The following is a 14,340-nucleotide window of genomic DNA, read 5'->3' as shown; positions in this document are numbered from 1 at the left end:
GCCTTGCGGAAGGCTGAAGGTGAGGAAGACCAATAGTGTCTTGTCTGCCTATGTTTTTGAGTTTTAGTGAAGCCAGCAGCCTCTTAGATGAGTTAAGGAAAAGCCATGAGTGATGACTATGTCCTTTGGTATTTACATGGGAGGGTGATCTGACCAGGAAACCTCCCATGTAATTCACTGGTCTCCATTCATCCTTGAGTCCTAAAGGCTAGGAGTAGGAGGAAGATCAGTTTGCCAAGACACATACATGCCACACATCTCATGAATGCCTCTCAGGGTCCTGACAACTTATGTCTTCAATATACATTCCCAGAATTCCTAAGACCACTGAAAAGAAAATACCCACAAAATACTATATCTACCCAGGTGTGGTGGTGCACATCTTTAATCCCAGCACCCTTGACAGGCAGAGGTAGGAGGCCACCTGAGACTCAGCCTGGGCTGTAGAAGACCCTACCTCAACTCCCTTCCCCCCCAAAAAAATACCTTATCTGCCTTGCATCTCCTCTCATCAGATATTGTGCAAAGAAAACTACCGTATGGTTCCTTGTCTCAGGGAGTATAGAGTTCGTGTATGAGCTAGATCAATATTTACATTAATTTTTTCCCCTTGTGCTCTATGACTCAGCAGTTAAAGGCATTTGCTTGCAAAATCTGTCACCCTAGGTTCAATTCCCCAGCACCCATATCCAGGCAGATGCAAAAAGTGGCATAAGTATCTCTGGTGTGTTTGTAGTGGGGATATCCTGGTGTGCCCATACAAGTGCATACACACACATTCACAAATAAATTAATTAATGTTTTAAAATACTGATTCAATCTGAATTAACTACTAGTATTAAAAAAGTTGATGAATTCAAAGGAGAAAGTGTGGGGGGGGAGGGAATTACCATGGGATATTTTTTATAATCATGGAAAATGCTAATAAAAAAAGAAGGAAAAAAAAGTTGATGAAGCTGGGTATGATGGCACACCCCTTTAATCCCAGCACCTGGGAGGCAGAGGTAGGAGGATCACTGTTGAGTACGAGGCCACCCTGAGACAACATTGTGAATTCCGGGTCAGCATGGGCTAGAGTGAAACCCTACCTCAATAAACAAAACAAACAAAAAAGTTGATGAGGGCAGGTTGTGGTGGAGTGTGCCTTCAATCCCTTCAATCCCAGCACACAGGAAGCAGAGGTAGGAGGATCGCTATGAGTTGGGGGCCACCCTGAGGAATTCCAGGTACAGCGAGACCCTACCTAGAAAAACAAAAAGTGGATGAGGCAGGTAGTTGCCACTCCTGGCTGTGCTTGTGTGGGACAAATGGTGAAGAATACTACAGAAATCTAGGATACATCAATACATCAAGAATAGAGAGCTGCAGGGCTGGAGACTGCTTAGCCATTAAGGCGTTTGCCTGCAAAGCCAAAGGTTCCTGGTTCGATTCCCCAGGACCCACAAAAGCCAGATTCACAAGGTGGCACATGTATCTGGAGTTCATTTGCAGTGGTTGGAGGCCCTGGTGCACCCATTCTCTCCGTCTCACTCAAATAAATAAAACTTAAACAAAATTTTTCAAAAAGAATAGAGAGCTGTGGGGCTGGAGAGATAGCTTAGGCTTCCCAGGCAAGTGCCTTAACCGCTAAGAATTCATGTTCAAATCTCCAGGTCTCACATAAGCCAGATGCACAGTAACACAAATGCACAATGTAGTACATGCACACAAGGGGCACACGTGTCTGGAGTTCATTTGCAGCGGCTGGAGGCCCTGGTGCACTCATTCGTTCTCTGCCCTTCTCTCTCTTAAATAATAATAATAATAAAGAAAAGAGAGCGGGCTGGAGAGATGGCTCAGCAGTTAAGGCATTTGCCTGCAAAGCCCAATGAACCAGGTTCAAGTCCCCAGTACTTGTGCAAAGCCAGATACACAAAGCAGCACATGCAGAGGTAGGAGGATTGCCATGAGTTCGAGGCCACCCTGAGAATATAGAGTGAATTCCAGGTCAGCCTGGGCTAGACTGAGACCCTACCTTGAAAAACCAAACCAAACCAAACCAAACCAAAACAAAAAAGCTGATGAGACTACACACTAAACAAAACAAAATGCCCACAAAAGCCAGGTCAGGACAAGACATGGTGGCTGCTGCCCCCTTTAGATAGAACAAGTTTTCCATTTCCTGTCACCCTCAGCATCTTCTAGCCCTTGCAGGACAACAAATGAATAAGTAAATATTTTCTTAGGGATATGTTTATCAAATTCTAGTGTATATCTGTATTAGTCAAATCATTAGCCTAAATCAAGGAAGGGGAGAAGAGAATGCTGAACAGCACAAAAACTGCCACAGATACAGAGAAAAAAAAACTGGATTTAAGTAGATAATTTTCTGTGAACATGTAAGTCATCAAAACTGAACCCATAAAGAGACAACAAATGGGGCTGGAGGGATGGCTTAGCAGTTAAGGCGCTAGCCTGCAAAGCTAAAGGACCCAGGTTCCATTCCCCAGGACCTATGTAAGTCAGATGCACAAGATGGCACATGCTTCTGGAGTTCCTTTGCAGCAGCTGAAGGCCCTGGCATGCCCATATTCATTCTCATTTTCTCTCTCTCTCTCTACCTCTCCCTCTCTCCCGCTTCATCTCTCAAATATAAATAAAAATAAAATATTAAAATTTAAAAAGAGGTAGCAAACCTAAACACACTGATGGCCTAGAACAAGCTGTAATCATTATTAAAGTGCTATAATCCTTAAAAGTCCCATGCTTAAGCAGTTTTACAGAAGAACTCTACCAAATCTTAAAGCAACACACAATTTCACTGTGTATTTTAAAAAGCCAAGAGTGAGTGCACAGGTCTGTAAACTCAGAACTTGGGAGGCCATGACAGGAGGATCAGGAGTTCAAGACCATCTTTGACTAAGCAGAGTTCAAGAACAGCTTGGGCTACTTAAGATCCTGTCACAAAATATTTTAAACTGGCTAAATAAAGAGAAGAAATCTCCCCCCTTACTATGTTGTCCAATGTGGTCCCAAACTCCCGGACTCACTCTGGGCACCAGACCTGGCCAAAGAAAACTTTTAGTAAAGCTGCCAAAAAAAAAAAAAATACACTAAAACAATTTGATATTAGCAGCATTAAAAAAAAAAAAAAAAGAAAAGAAAAAGAAAAAGAGGGCTGGAGAGATGGCTTAGCGGTTAAGCGCTTGCCTGTGAAGCCTAAGGACCCCGGTTCGATGCTCGGTTCCCCAGGTCCCACGTTAGCCAGATGCACAAGGGGGCGCACGCGTCTGGAGTTCCTTTGCAGAGGCTGGAAGCCCTGGTGCGCCCATTCTCTCTCTCTCCCTCTATCTGTCTTTCTCTCTGTGTCTGTCGCTCTCAAATAAATAAATAAAAATTGAAAAAAAAACACATAGATGTGGTCACTTTAGCTACTCTGCTGCCATAGCTGACACAGCCTTACATGATAATTTTTTAAAAAATTTTTATTTATTTATTTGAGAGCGACAGACACAGAGAGAAAGACAGATAGAGGGAGAGAGAGAGAATGGGCGCACCAGGGCTTCCAGCCTCTGCAAAGGAACTCCAGACGCGTGCGCCCCCTTGTGCATCTGGCTAACGTGGGATGTCTTAGCGGTTAAGCAATTGCCTGTGAAGCCTAAGGACTCCGGTTCGAGGCTCGATTCCCCAGGACCCACGTTAGCCAGATGCACAAGGGGGCGCACGTGTCTGGAGTTTGTTTGCAGTGGCTGGAAGCCCTGGCACACCCATTCTCTCTCTATCTGTCTCTCTCTCTCCCTCTCTCTCTCTCAAATAAATAAATAAAAATGAACAAAAAATATTTAAAAAAAAAAAAAGAAAAGAAAAAGAAAGAGGGGCTGGGCGTGGTGGTGCACGCCTTTAATCCCAGCACTTAGGAGGCAGAGGTAGGATCGCTGTGAGTTCAAGGCCACCCTGAGACTCCATAATGAATCCCAGGTCAGCCTGGGCTAGAGTGAGACCCTACCTCGAACCCCCCCCCCCAAAAAAAAAGAGGGAGCAGGGCTTGGTGGTGCATAATTTTAATCCTAGCACTTGAGAGGCAGAAGTAGGATGGCCATGAGTTCAAGGCCACCCTGAGAATTCCAGGTCAGCCTAGGCTAAAGCAAGAGACGCTACCACCAAAAAGAAAAAAATAAAGAGGGCCAGGTGTGGTGGCACACGCCTTTAATCCCAGAACTCTGGAGGCAGAGGTCGAAGGATCCCTATGAGTTTGAGGCCAGCCTAGGACTACAAAGTGAATTCTGGGTCAGCCTGCTAGAATGAGACCCTCCTGGGGGGGAAAGGGACAACAGCAGCCAGCAACACATCCCTCTGCAAAATAAGTAGCATGACACGTAATGGCAAAAACATCAAGAGCACTGTCAATTGTCCCAAATTATTCAAAAGTACCCAATATCACCCACATGATTTAACTTTTCTATGCAGATGAGACAAAGAAACAAGTGACATGCAAATAGATGACTGAGGATAAAATCCTTATTACTTGCACCTGCCGTGACAGTATACCCAGAAAACTAAAGAGAATCTGTGAAAATGATGGAACAGGAATGAAAGTAACCCCACAATATGATGAAGAATGATTGCAGAATATGATAAAGAATCTTATTACCAGAAACAACAAAAAAGATACACAATCATGGTAAAAAATGTATAGGGCTTGAAAAAATATTTTTATTTATTTGCAAGCAGAGATACAGACAGAGAGCATGGGCCCGCTAGGGCCTACAGCTGCTGCAAAGGAACTCCAGATGTGTGTGCCATTGTATATCTGGTTTTACATGGGTACTGGGAAATAGAGCCTGAGTTGTTAGGCTTTGCAGTGCCTTAACTGCTGGGCCATCTCTCCAGCCTCTAGGACTTATTCTTAGAGGATGTGCAGGGACAGGGAGCAAAGAAAAAAAAAATACATGTGTAGGGTTTTCAAATAAAGTAGTTACTAAAAGATATTTCTAATGTGAGAGCCAAAGGAAGGGGAGGAGTGCTTTGCAATACTACTTTCCATACACAAAGTGGTCATGGCATTCATGACTGCACAGTGACTGATGATACCTACAGAAGACCTGTACAACAGGAGGGAAAAATGATGACATCAAATAGAAGAGATGAGTTGGAAAGAAGGGATTCAGTGGAGGAGGAACAGAAGGAGGACAAAGGGGTGATGATGAGAGGGATTATAATCATGGTGTATTGTGTAAACGTGTGGAGGTTGTCAATAGAAAGTTAAAAAATGGCTTCTGAAAACTTAATAAATGTGTATGTGAACTAGATATTGGATATATCATATGCATATCATAAACTGCTGATTATGACATACAGTAATATCAGCATTATTTAAAAAGTTCTTGGAGCCGGGCAAGGTGGCGGTGGGGGTGGGGGGAGCTCTCGTTTATGGTATCCTAAAGTACTTATGAATAAAATTTGCTTTAGAATATTCTAGTTCTTCATCCTGAAAAAAATATAGAGAGAAGGAGGGATAATTCAAAATTGACTGAACACTAAAAATTTGCAACTAAGTGATAGATTGTCTTTCCTACTTTTGTATAATTGAATATTTATTTGAGAGACAGAAAGAGAAAGAATGGGCACTCCAGGACCTCTAGCGACTGCAAACAAATTTCAGATGCACGTACTACTTTGTGCATATGGCTTTATGTGAGTTCTGTGAAATCAAAGCCTGGTCCTTAGGCTTTGCAGGCAAGCACCTTTAACCACACTTTTGTATATTTGAAAGTCCCTAAAATAGGGGGTTAAAAGAAATGTACTGGAGGATCTAAACAAAAAAAAGAGCAATAAAAGACAATGATTGCAAAGTGTACATATACAAACACACTAAAAAAAAAAATGCTACTTGGCCAGGCATGGTGCACATCTTTAATCCTAGCACTTGGGAGGCAGAGGTAGGAGGATCACTGGGAGTTCAATGCCACCCTGAAACTATATAGTGAATTCCAGGTCAGCCTGGATAAGATACTGCACCTCAAAAAGCCAAAAAATGAAAATGCTACCTAACCATAAGCCATGCAACATAAAGCTGCAAATCACATACTATTTTCTTTCATCAAAGATCCAAATGTAGTAATACACAGTACTGAGGACAGTCAACTTACACTGATGGAAGTCCAAATCAGTGCACTGTCTTCAAGGAGTAATATGGCTTTACCTTTCGAAGCTATAAACACACACTCTGGCCCAGCAACTCCATGTCTAGGACCCACAGATATTTATTTATTCATTCATTTATTCGTCAAGTGCTTCCTGCCACCTACCCATGAGACAGGCGCTGGAAATAGAGCTGGAGAAAGGAACCTGCTCTCCTGGCACTTCCATTCTTGCTGGGGAGGGGACACAGGTAAATCAAGTCAACAAGTATGTAGGCAATTATAACAATTATGTCAGATAAGTGATAAGTAAATAGGGCTGGGCTGAGCAAAGCACCAGAAAGTCTGGCAAAGGCAACAGGAAAAAGAAACCTTGGGGTAACATACAAATCTGGTCTTCCCTCTCTGGGTTATGCTCTAACAGCCTTTGTTCATCCAAAGGATGTGGGCACCACTTGAATGCCTCTCTTTATCCTCTTTAATTAATCAGGTCTCTTCAGTACAAGGAAGGTGTCAGAATAGCACTATTTTACCAAATATTACTGTGCAAAACAATTTGATTTTTTTCAAAGGAAGAATTTTCCTACTAAGTTTTATGCTACGTATATAAATAAACATGTAGTGGAGCTCATCAAGCGATCTTAATGCCAATGAGCCTTTTCTAAGAGAAAGCAAAGACAGCACAGCACATCAGTTCCACAAAACACACCAAAGGCCAGCTAGTTCCTTTTACCCACGTACAAAACCAAAGCCGTTAGCCCTGGTCCTACTGGTAGGATTGAGAACCGCAGACTGAGATACTCTAGTAGTTTAATTTCACGATCTCTTAAGCACTGGGCTTGAAGTTCCTACTTTCTTTCTATTTGGGAAAATAGAAACTGACTTGAGCTGCGTCAATTAAGGACATTCCAACTGACTCCAAAAGAGATGACTGCTAACAAAACCTGGCTTAAGAACGTTACAAATTAACTCCGTCAAACATCATGAACCATCAAGACATTCAAATTGCCATGAATAACAGTATTCTATAAACTGCCAGATTCATTAAGAAATCAGCATAGAGGAAAGAAATCTGTCCCTGTGAAATATGCTATTTCAGTTTTGAAATCAGCTTTACATAACTGTACTCTTCTCCATCCCAAAGGAAGGACACAAAAACGGAAAACAAAAACAAGCAAACAAACAACAAAAACTCCAAAGAATCATACAACGCTTCCCAAAGAACAACTGGGATACAGCTTTTAAGTGCCTGAGGCCACCTGCGCCGCCAAGGACCGGTTTCCCCCCAACAGCTGAGGATGCCATCAAAGTACCTAAGCCTGGGCGCCGCGGTCCTTTTTAACCCTTTCGGAAGGGTCCAGCGGTTCTGAGCTGCGAATGCTGCTCTGAAAGCAGTTACCTGGGATGAATTACTGAAGGCAGAGACTCAGGGTATTGATAAGTTACAGAGGGGTGCGGGTAATGAGCTCAGTTTGGTAGTCATGGTAAAACACGCCCGAGGGGACTCTAGCACTCGCAGGGTCTGGGATCAACATTGTGTCACCCTCCTCTAGTCGCCCTCCAGGGGCCTTCCCCCCAAATCCTCATGAGACTCACCAGGCCGGGTCAGAACCACCAGGCCGCTCTGACCCGTCGTTAAAGAGGCCCTGGCCAGCTAAACCTGGAAGGTATAGGGATGCAAGGATGCTGCTGGCTGGGTGGAGGCGCGAAGGGCAGGATGGACCCCAGTACAGTGAGGACGGGAGCAACTCTCCCGAGGCAGGTCCTCGGGGAAGGATGGAGCTGGAAGGTCCCTGTGGGCTAGGCGTGGGGAAGTGGTCAGGAGAAGGGTCGACGAGGGCACCGGAAGGATGGGGAGCAAGTAGAAGGTTTCTGCTGCAGCTCGCTGGAGGAGGGAGACCCGGGGCTACCTGCCGGCCAGGTGGAGGGTCCGCACAGCCCCTGCGCCGCGCTGCGCCTCACCTGCCCAGCGTTCGCTTCATGCCCACGTCGGCTGCGCAGCACGGCTCGGCCGAGCCCTTGCCCGCCAAGCGCAGGTTCTGCTTCAAGCGGCAATCGGCGTCCAGCGCCGAGGCGGCCGAGCCGGAGGAGGACGAGCCCGAGGCGGCGCAGCTTTCATGCTCCAAGGTGACGGGCTCAGTCCGCTTCCTCATCCCGTGACCCAGTCGGCTGGTAGCCCACGGAGCCCCGGCCTCGTCCGTCCGCCTGCGCCGCCCTCGCCGCCTCTCTCAGCCGTCACAGCCGGGAGCCCTGAGCCCACTGCCCCTCACATCCCAAGCCCCAGGCCGCGGCGCCCGCTACAGACCAGCGCCGGGGCCGGTCGGCCGCTCTGGCCAATCAGCGCGGGGCTCCCGGAAGCCCCGCCCCGAACACGCCCCCCCTGTCGCCTCCTCGCGGGTTCCTCGGGCATCGCGCCCAGCATCCTTAGCGCGGGCCCGCAGCCATCTTGGAGAAGGGCGGATGAAGCCGCGGAACTCTGATCGTCGCCAGAGCTGCGCTAAACTCTGGATTCTCGCCGCAGAGCCGACTGGGGAACACTGGAGTTCGGAGGTCTGTCTCGTCTTAGGGGCCCCGTATCGTCAGCAGACGAACCGAGGTCTCCCGGTGTTCCGTCGCTTGAATGGTGAGAAAACAAGGACGACGCGGGTCAGGAAGGGGTCGCCCACCTGCAAACCAAAACCCGCGCCTTTCGCTCTTCCCCAGGACCCCTGGCTCTCCCAACGCGCGAGAACCTCCTTGAAGTTGACACGAAAAGAAAGAAGCCACCACTACTTCTGCTCTAGTGATTTATAGCTATAATCGTATAGTGATTTATACGAAGATTTTTTTTTCCCACGAAGCTTTATCCTTAAAAAAACAAAGGCTCTCAGGTAGTTAACTGGAAACCAATTTATAATATCTCTTGCTCTAGGACTAAGTATAGCAAAAGGAGCTTACGCGTTGAAATCTTATATAGTGTTTATATGTTTATAAAACGATTAGAAAGCCGGGCGTGGTAGTTCACGCCTTTAATTCTAGCACTCCGGAGGCAGAGGTAGGAGGATCGCTGTGAGTTTGATGCCACCCTGAGACTACATAGTGAATTCCAAGTCAGCCTGGCCTAGAGTGAGACCCTACCTCGAAAAAACAATAAATAAATTAATTAATTAAAAATCCATTATCCAGCCCCATCTTTTCCACTACCATCCCTATCCTGGGCAAGGAGTTGTCACTGCTCACGTGGATTATTTTAATGGCCCAAGTGTCTCCCGCCTTCCTTTTTGCTTGACTTGCTCCTGTCTATACATAGAATTTTTTCTACATCTAAATCTGTCATTTGCAAAAAAAAAAAAAAAAAAAAAAAAAAAAACCTCTGTGGTTCCTTACCTCAAAACTGAAAGCTTCTGTACAAAAACTGTGTAAAGTAAGCAACCTGACAGACTCCCGTTTAGCACACTGCATCTACCTTCCTGCTGGTCTTCACGATGCCACCTGTGGTGATTTGATACAGATGTTCCCCATAAATTTAGGTGGTCTGATTGCTAGATCCCCAGTCGATAGCAATTTGGGAATTAAAGCCTCCTGGGGGCAGTGTATTGTTAGGTGAGGTCTTATGGGTATTACAGCCAGTGTCCTCTTGCCAGTGTTTGACACAGTCTCCTGTTGCTGTTGTCCACCTGATGTTGGCCAGGATGTGAGGTCCACCCTCTGCTCATGCCATCGTTTTCCTCTACCATCATAGATCTTTCCCTCAAGTCTGTAAGCCAAAATAAGCCCCATCCCCACTTTTTCCCCCACAAGCTGCTCTTAGGTGTTTTCTGCCAGCAATGAGAACCTGACTATGCCACCAGGCAACCACTCCCTAAGACTTTTGCACTTTGATTTCTGCTACCTGGAATTTACTGCCTCTCTGTGGCCCACATCCACAAGGTTACTCCCTGTGTATTCTCTGAGCAATAGCATAAAACTTCAGACCCGCTCACCTTTTCTGTGTTCATCTTCCTTGTTTTAGTCTTGTTATTGTTTATCATCAAAATACTTGACATTGGAGCTGGGCCTGGGGCCGCATGCCTTTTACCAGCACTCGGGAGGCAGAGTTAGGAGAATCACTATGAGTTGGAGGCCACCCTGAGACTACAGAGTGAATTCCAGGTCAGCCTAGGCTAGAGTGAGACTCTACCTCGACAAACAAAACAAAAAAACTTGATATTGGGGATGGGGAGATTACTTGTAAAGCTGACCCTGGTTTGACTCCCCAGTACCCATGTAAAGCCAAATGCACAAAGTGGCACATGAATTTGGAGTGGCAAGAGGTCCCTGTGACACGTTCATTTTCATTCTCTCTCTACTTGAAAAATAAATATGTTTAAAGAATAAAAATAATTTAAAATATTCAAAAATACTTGACATTGGTATATCTTAATCTGTGCATTAGTGTTTTCTATGCTGCAATATAGACTCTGAGAAAAGTCTGTTTACTGTTTCAGCTTCACTGTCCAGACCAATACCTGGCTTATAGTAGACACTTCATAAATACTTACTGAAGGAAAGACTGAATTATCACAACTCCTTAGAGGGATACTGCTATTCCCATTCTATAAGGAAGTCTTAGGGTCATGAAGGGACTTGTCTCCTGGCTGAAATTGGAAAGATGGATGGTAGAGGACAACTGTGGCTTCTAGCCTGTGAATCACAATCCTGCAGCATGGCCCCCGGTAGACACAAGGGTTTAATAAGAAACATTAGCCTAAATTTCCCTTCCTGTCCAATGGAAAGGAAATGTTTATTCCATGGAAGGGTATATGTAGATGTTTCTATTTTATGTATGGATGCATTTATTGTTTTTATGAATACTAATGAAATGTACAGTAGTTTTTATTGTAATTTTCATATGGCCAATTGGTTCTCACAGAATACTTTCACTGTTTTTTGCAAAACTCTTAGACTCATACCTAAGTTATACTTGTAACTACTAGATACATAAGTACATTTCTGACATGCACATTGGTTGACAGTTGGCTTTATATCCAAGAGTAACAAAACACAGATGTCTGTTGGAATTTTGTTGGTTTGTCAATGTTGTAGATAACTTAATGAATGAAATAAATGTTTTCCTATACTTGAATATTTCTTCTGTTTTGTGTGACAATAGGCTATCTACAAACATGACATGCTTTTAAATTTACTATGAATTATTAGGCCTAAAACTTCAACAATACTATATATCAAGCCCTGACTTATAATGTTTGACAATAACAAAAGAATAAATATTCTACCATACTTGATTTCAATGCATAAGGATTAGAGAGATTTACACAATAGCACACTAGATACAATACTCAAAATAGCATGTCACTACAGAACCACAATATGTATAATATCCTCAGGGAACATCAATAATACAAAATGAAGTGAAATAATTAGGAAGTAATCACTTGTGAATATTTATTACTTATGTTTTGAGGAAGGTAATTGTAAGTTTATATAACTTAACTTTTTTTACTGTCTGTGTTTAGCAGTTTGTAAATATGTTGCATATTTAATGATTAGAAAACCAGTGCAAAGGGATTGGGGGTATAGCTCAGTTGTTAGAGTGCGTTTCTCTAGCATGCCCATCACCCTGGATTTCTTCTCAGTACTACATAAACTGATCATGGTGGTGCACACCTGTAATCTCAGCACTTTTGAGAGATGAAAATAGGAGGATCAGAAGTTCAAGGTTATTGCCAGGTGTGGTGGAGCACACCTTTAATCCCAGCACTCAGGAGCAGAGGTAGGAGTATTGCTGTGAGTTCAAGGCTACCCTGAGACTACATAGTGAATGTCAGGTCAGCCAGGGCTAGAGCGAAACCCTACCTCAAAGAAAAAAAAAATAAAAGAAGTTCAAGGTTAGCCTCAGCTACATAGGAACTTTGAGGTTATCTTGGTCTCGCTAGAGATCGTATGGGGGAGGAGGGAGGGAGACCCAGAACATTTTTATGGGAATCAAATCTAGGACTATATGAGTCTACCCCCAAAATATCTTAATCTAGATAAGTTTTCTCTGCCTCTTCCATTATCTTTTCCCTGGACTGTTATTTCCATTGCTTCTTTTCTCTTTGAGGTCTTCCAGAAAGCCTCATGTTTGTCTATACTTACGATGAACCCTTCCAACTTATTCCTTAACCTTCAGACACTATAATTTCCTAAAATTGCCTTGATGATCATATGACTGATGCATTCATTATTTTGTTTATTCTGAAAATGTATATTGAGTTTTCTGTCCTAGGGTCTGCTTTTTATTATTGGCAACTCCCATGATTATAGACAATAAACCATGATAATTCCCTTCCCTCCTCCACTTCAACTTTCACAAATCCACTCTATCATATCCCCCCCCCTCAATTAATCTCACTTATATTTTGATGTCATCAACTTTTCCTCCTATTATGAGGGTCTTGTGTAGGTAGTGTAGTACTAGGCATTGTGAGATCATGGGTATCCAGGCCATTTTGTGTCTGGAAGATTACATTGTAAGCTGTCCTACTCTTTTAGCTCTTACATTCTTTCTGCTACCTCTTCCATAATGGGCCCTGAGCCTTGAAAGGTGTGATAGAGATGTTTCAGCGCTGAATACTCCTCTGTCACTTTTTCTCAGCACTATGGTGCCTTTTGAGTCATCCCAGAGGTCTCTGCCATCTGAAAAGAGAAGCAGACTAAATATTTGTAGCTAGGATCCACATATGAGAGAAAGCATGAGACATTTGGCTTTCTGGGCCTGGGTTACTTCACTTAGTATAATCCTTTCCAGATGCATTGGTTTCCCTACAAATTTCATAATTTCATTTTTTTAACCACTGAGTAGAACTCCATTGTATAAATGTACCACATCTTCATTATCCACCAATTGAAGGACATCTGGGCTGGCTCCACTTGCTAGCCATTGTGAATAGAGTGGCAATAAACATGGTTTGAGCAAGTATCTCTAAGGTAGTGACACAAGTACTTAGGATATATACCTAGGAGTCCTATAGCTGGGTCATATGGTAAATCTATTTTTAGCTGTCTTAGGAACCTCCACACCCATTTCTATAATGGCTGTACCAGTTTACATTCCCACCAACAGTGTAAAAGGGTTCCTCTTTTTCTGCATCCTCGCCAACATTTATTTATTTATTTATTTTTTCGAGGTATAATCTCGCTCTAGCCCAGGCTGACCTGGAATTCACTATGTAGTCTCAGGGTGGCCTCAAAATCATGGAAATCCTGTTTCCCCAGTGCTGGGATTAAAGGCATGTACCATCATGCCCTGCTGGTTTGTCATTTGTTTTCTTCATGATAGCATTTCTGATAGGAATAAGATGGAATCTCAAAGTAGTTTTAATTTGCATTTCCCTGATGGCTTAGTTGTAGAACTTTTCTTTTAGACGTTTATAGGCCATCTGCATGTCTTCTTTCTTCTTTTGAGAACTCTATATTTAGTTGCATATCCCCCCCTTATTTTCCAGGTAGGGTCTCAATCTAGCTCAGGCTGACCTAGAATCCACTGTATAGTCTCAGGGTGGCCTCGAACTCACAGCCATCCTCCTAACTCTGCTTCCTGAGTGCTGGGATTAAAGGCTTGTGCCACCATGCCTGGCATTGCATAGTCCTTTCTTTTTTTTTTTTTTTTTGCCTGAACCACAGGAGTGCTGGGACTACAGGCACCCTACCACACACTCCCAGCTAGGACATTCTTTTTTTTTATTTACAAATACACACACACACACACACACACACACACAGAGTTTTTGGGGCTTCGGGTAGGGTATCACTCTAACCCAGGCTAACCTAGTATTCACAATATAGTCTCAGGCTGGCTTGGAACTAACAGTTATTCTCCAACCTCAGCCTCCTGAGTGCTGGGATTAAATATATGCACCACCACACGTAGCTATTTTACGAATATGTTTTATAACCTGCTTTAGATTAAAAGGGTGATAGAGGTAAAGCTTATATAATATGTACTAATCATTTTATGAGTTGTGTGACCTTGAGCAAGTTAACTGCTTGGTTTACCAGTAGTTTATTTTAATAATAAATTTTAGGGCGAAAATGTGAGAATCAAATGAAATATCAGAGCCCTACCGCAGAGTAGGTACCCAATAAAAAAATGGTTTCCTTTTTGTGTAAAAGAAAAGCCCTCACTGCAAAATTAAAAGGAAACTGTATCCTATCTGGGTTTTCCCTCTTCACCTAAAGGTGCCCCTGGGATCCTAAGGAA

The 14,340-nt window shown here is 43.6% G+C and overlaps 1 protein-coding gene across 2 annotated transcripts in view; it reads right to left on the bottom strand.

Moving 5' to 3' along the window:
* Abhd12 (abhydrolase domain containing 12, lysophospholipase) overlaps positions 1–8,413 on the bottom strand; it is a 75,469-nt gene extending 67,056 nt beyond the window's left edge. Inside the window, exon 1 of one of the 2 annotated variants that reach the window (XM_004668034.2) lies at positions 8,082–8,413. In XM_004668034.2, the coding sequence (XP_004668091.1) occupies positions 8,082–8,272 (191 nt within the window). In that variant the 5' untranslated portion in view covers positions 8,273–8,413. Of the gene's footprint in view, positions 1–7,715; positions 7,738–8,081 lie in introns of those variants that run through there. The other variant, XM_045157805.1, reaches the window with a different exon arrangement.
* Positions 8,414–14,340: the final 5,927 nt, after the last annotated feature.

Source organism: Jaculus jaculus, chromosome 8 (assembly GCF_020740685.1).
Source record: "Jaculus jaculus isolate mJacJac1 chromosome 8, mJacJac1.mat.Y.cur, whole genome shotgun sequence".
NCBI lineage: Eukaryota > Metazoa > Chordata > Mammalia > Rodentia > Dipodidae > Jaculus > Jaculus jaculus.
This window is presented reverse-complemented; position numbering and strand designations above follow the sequence as displayed.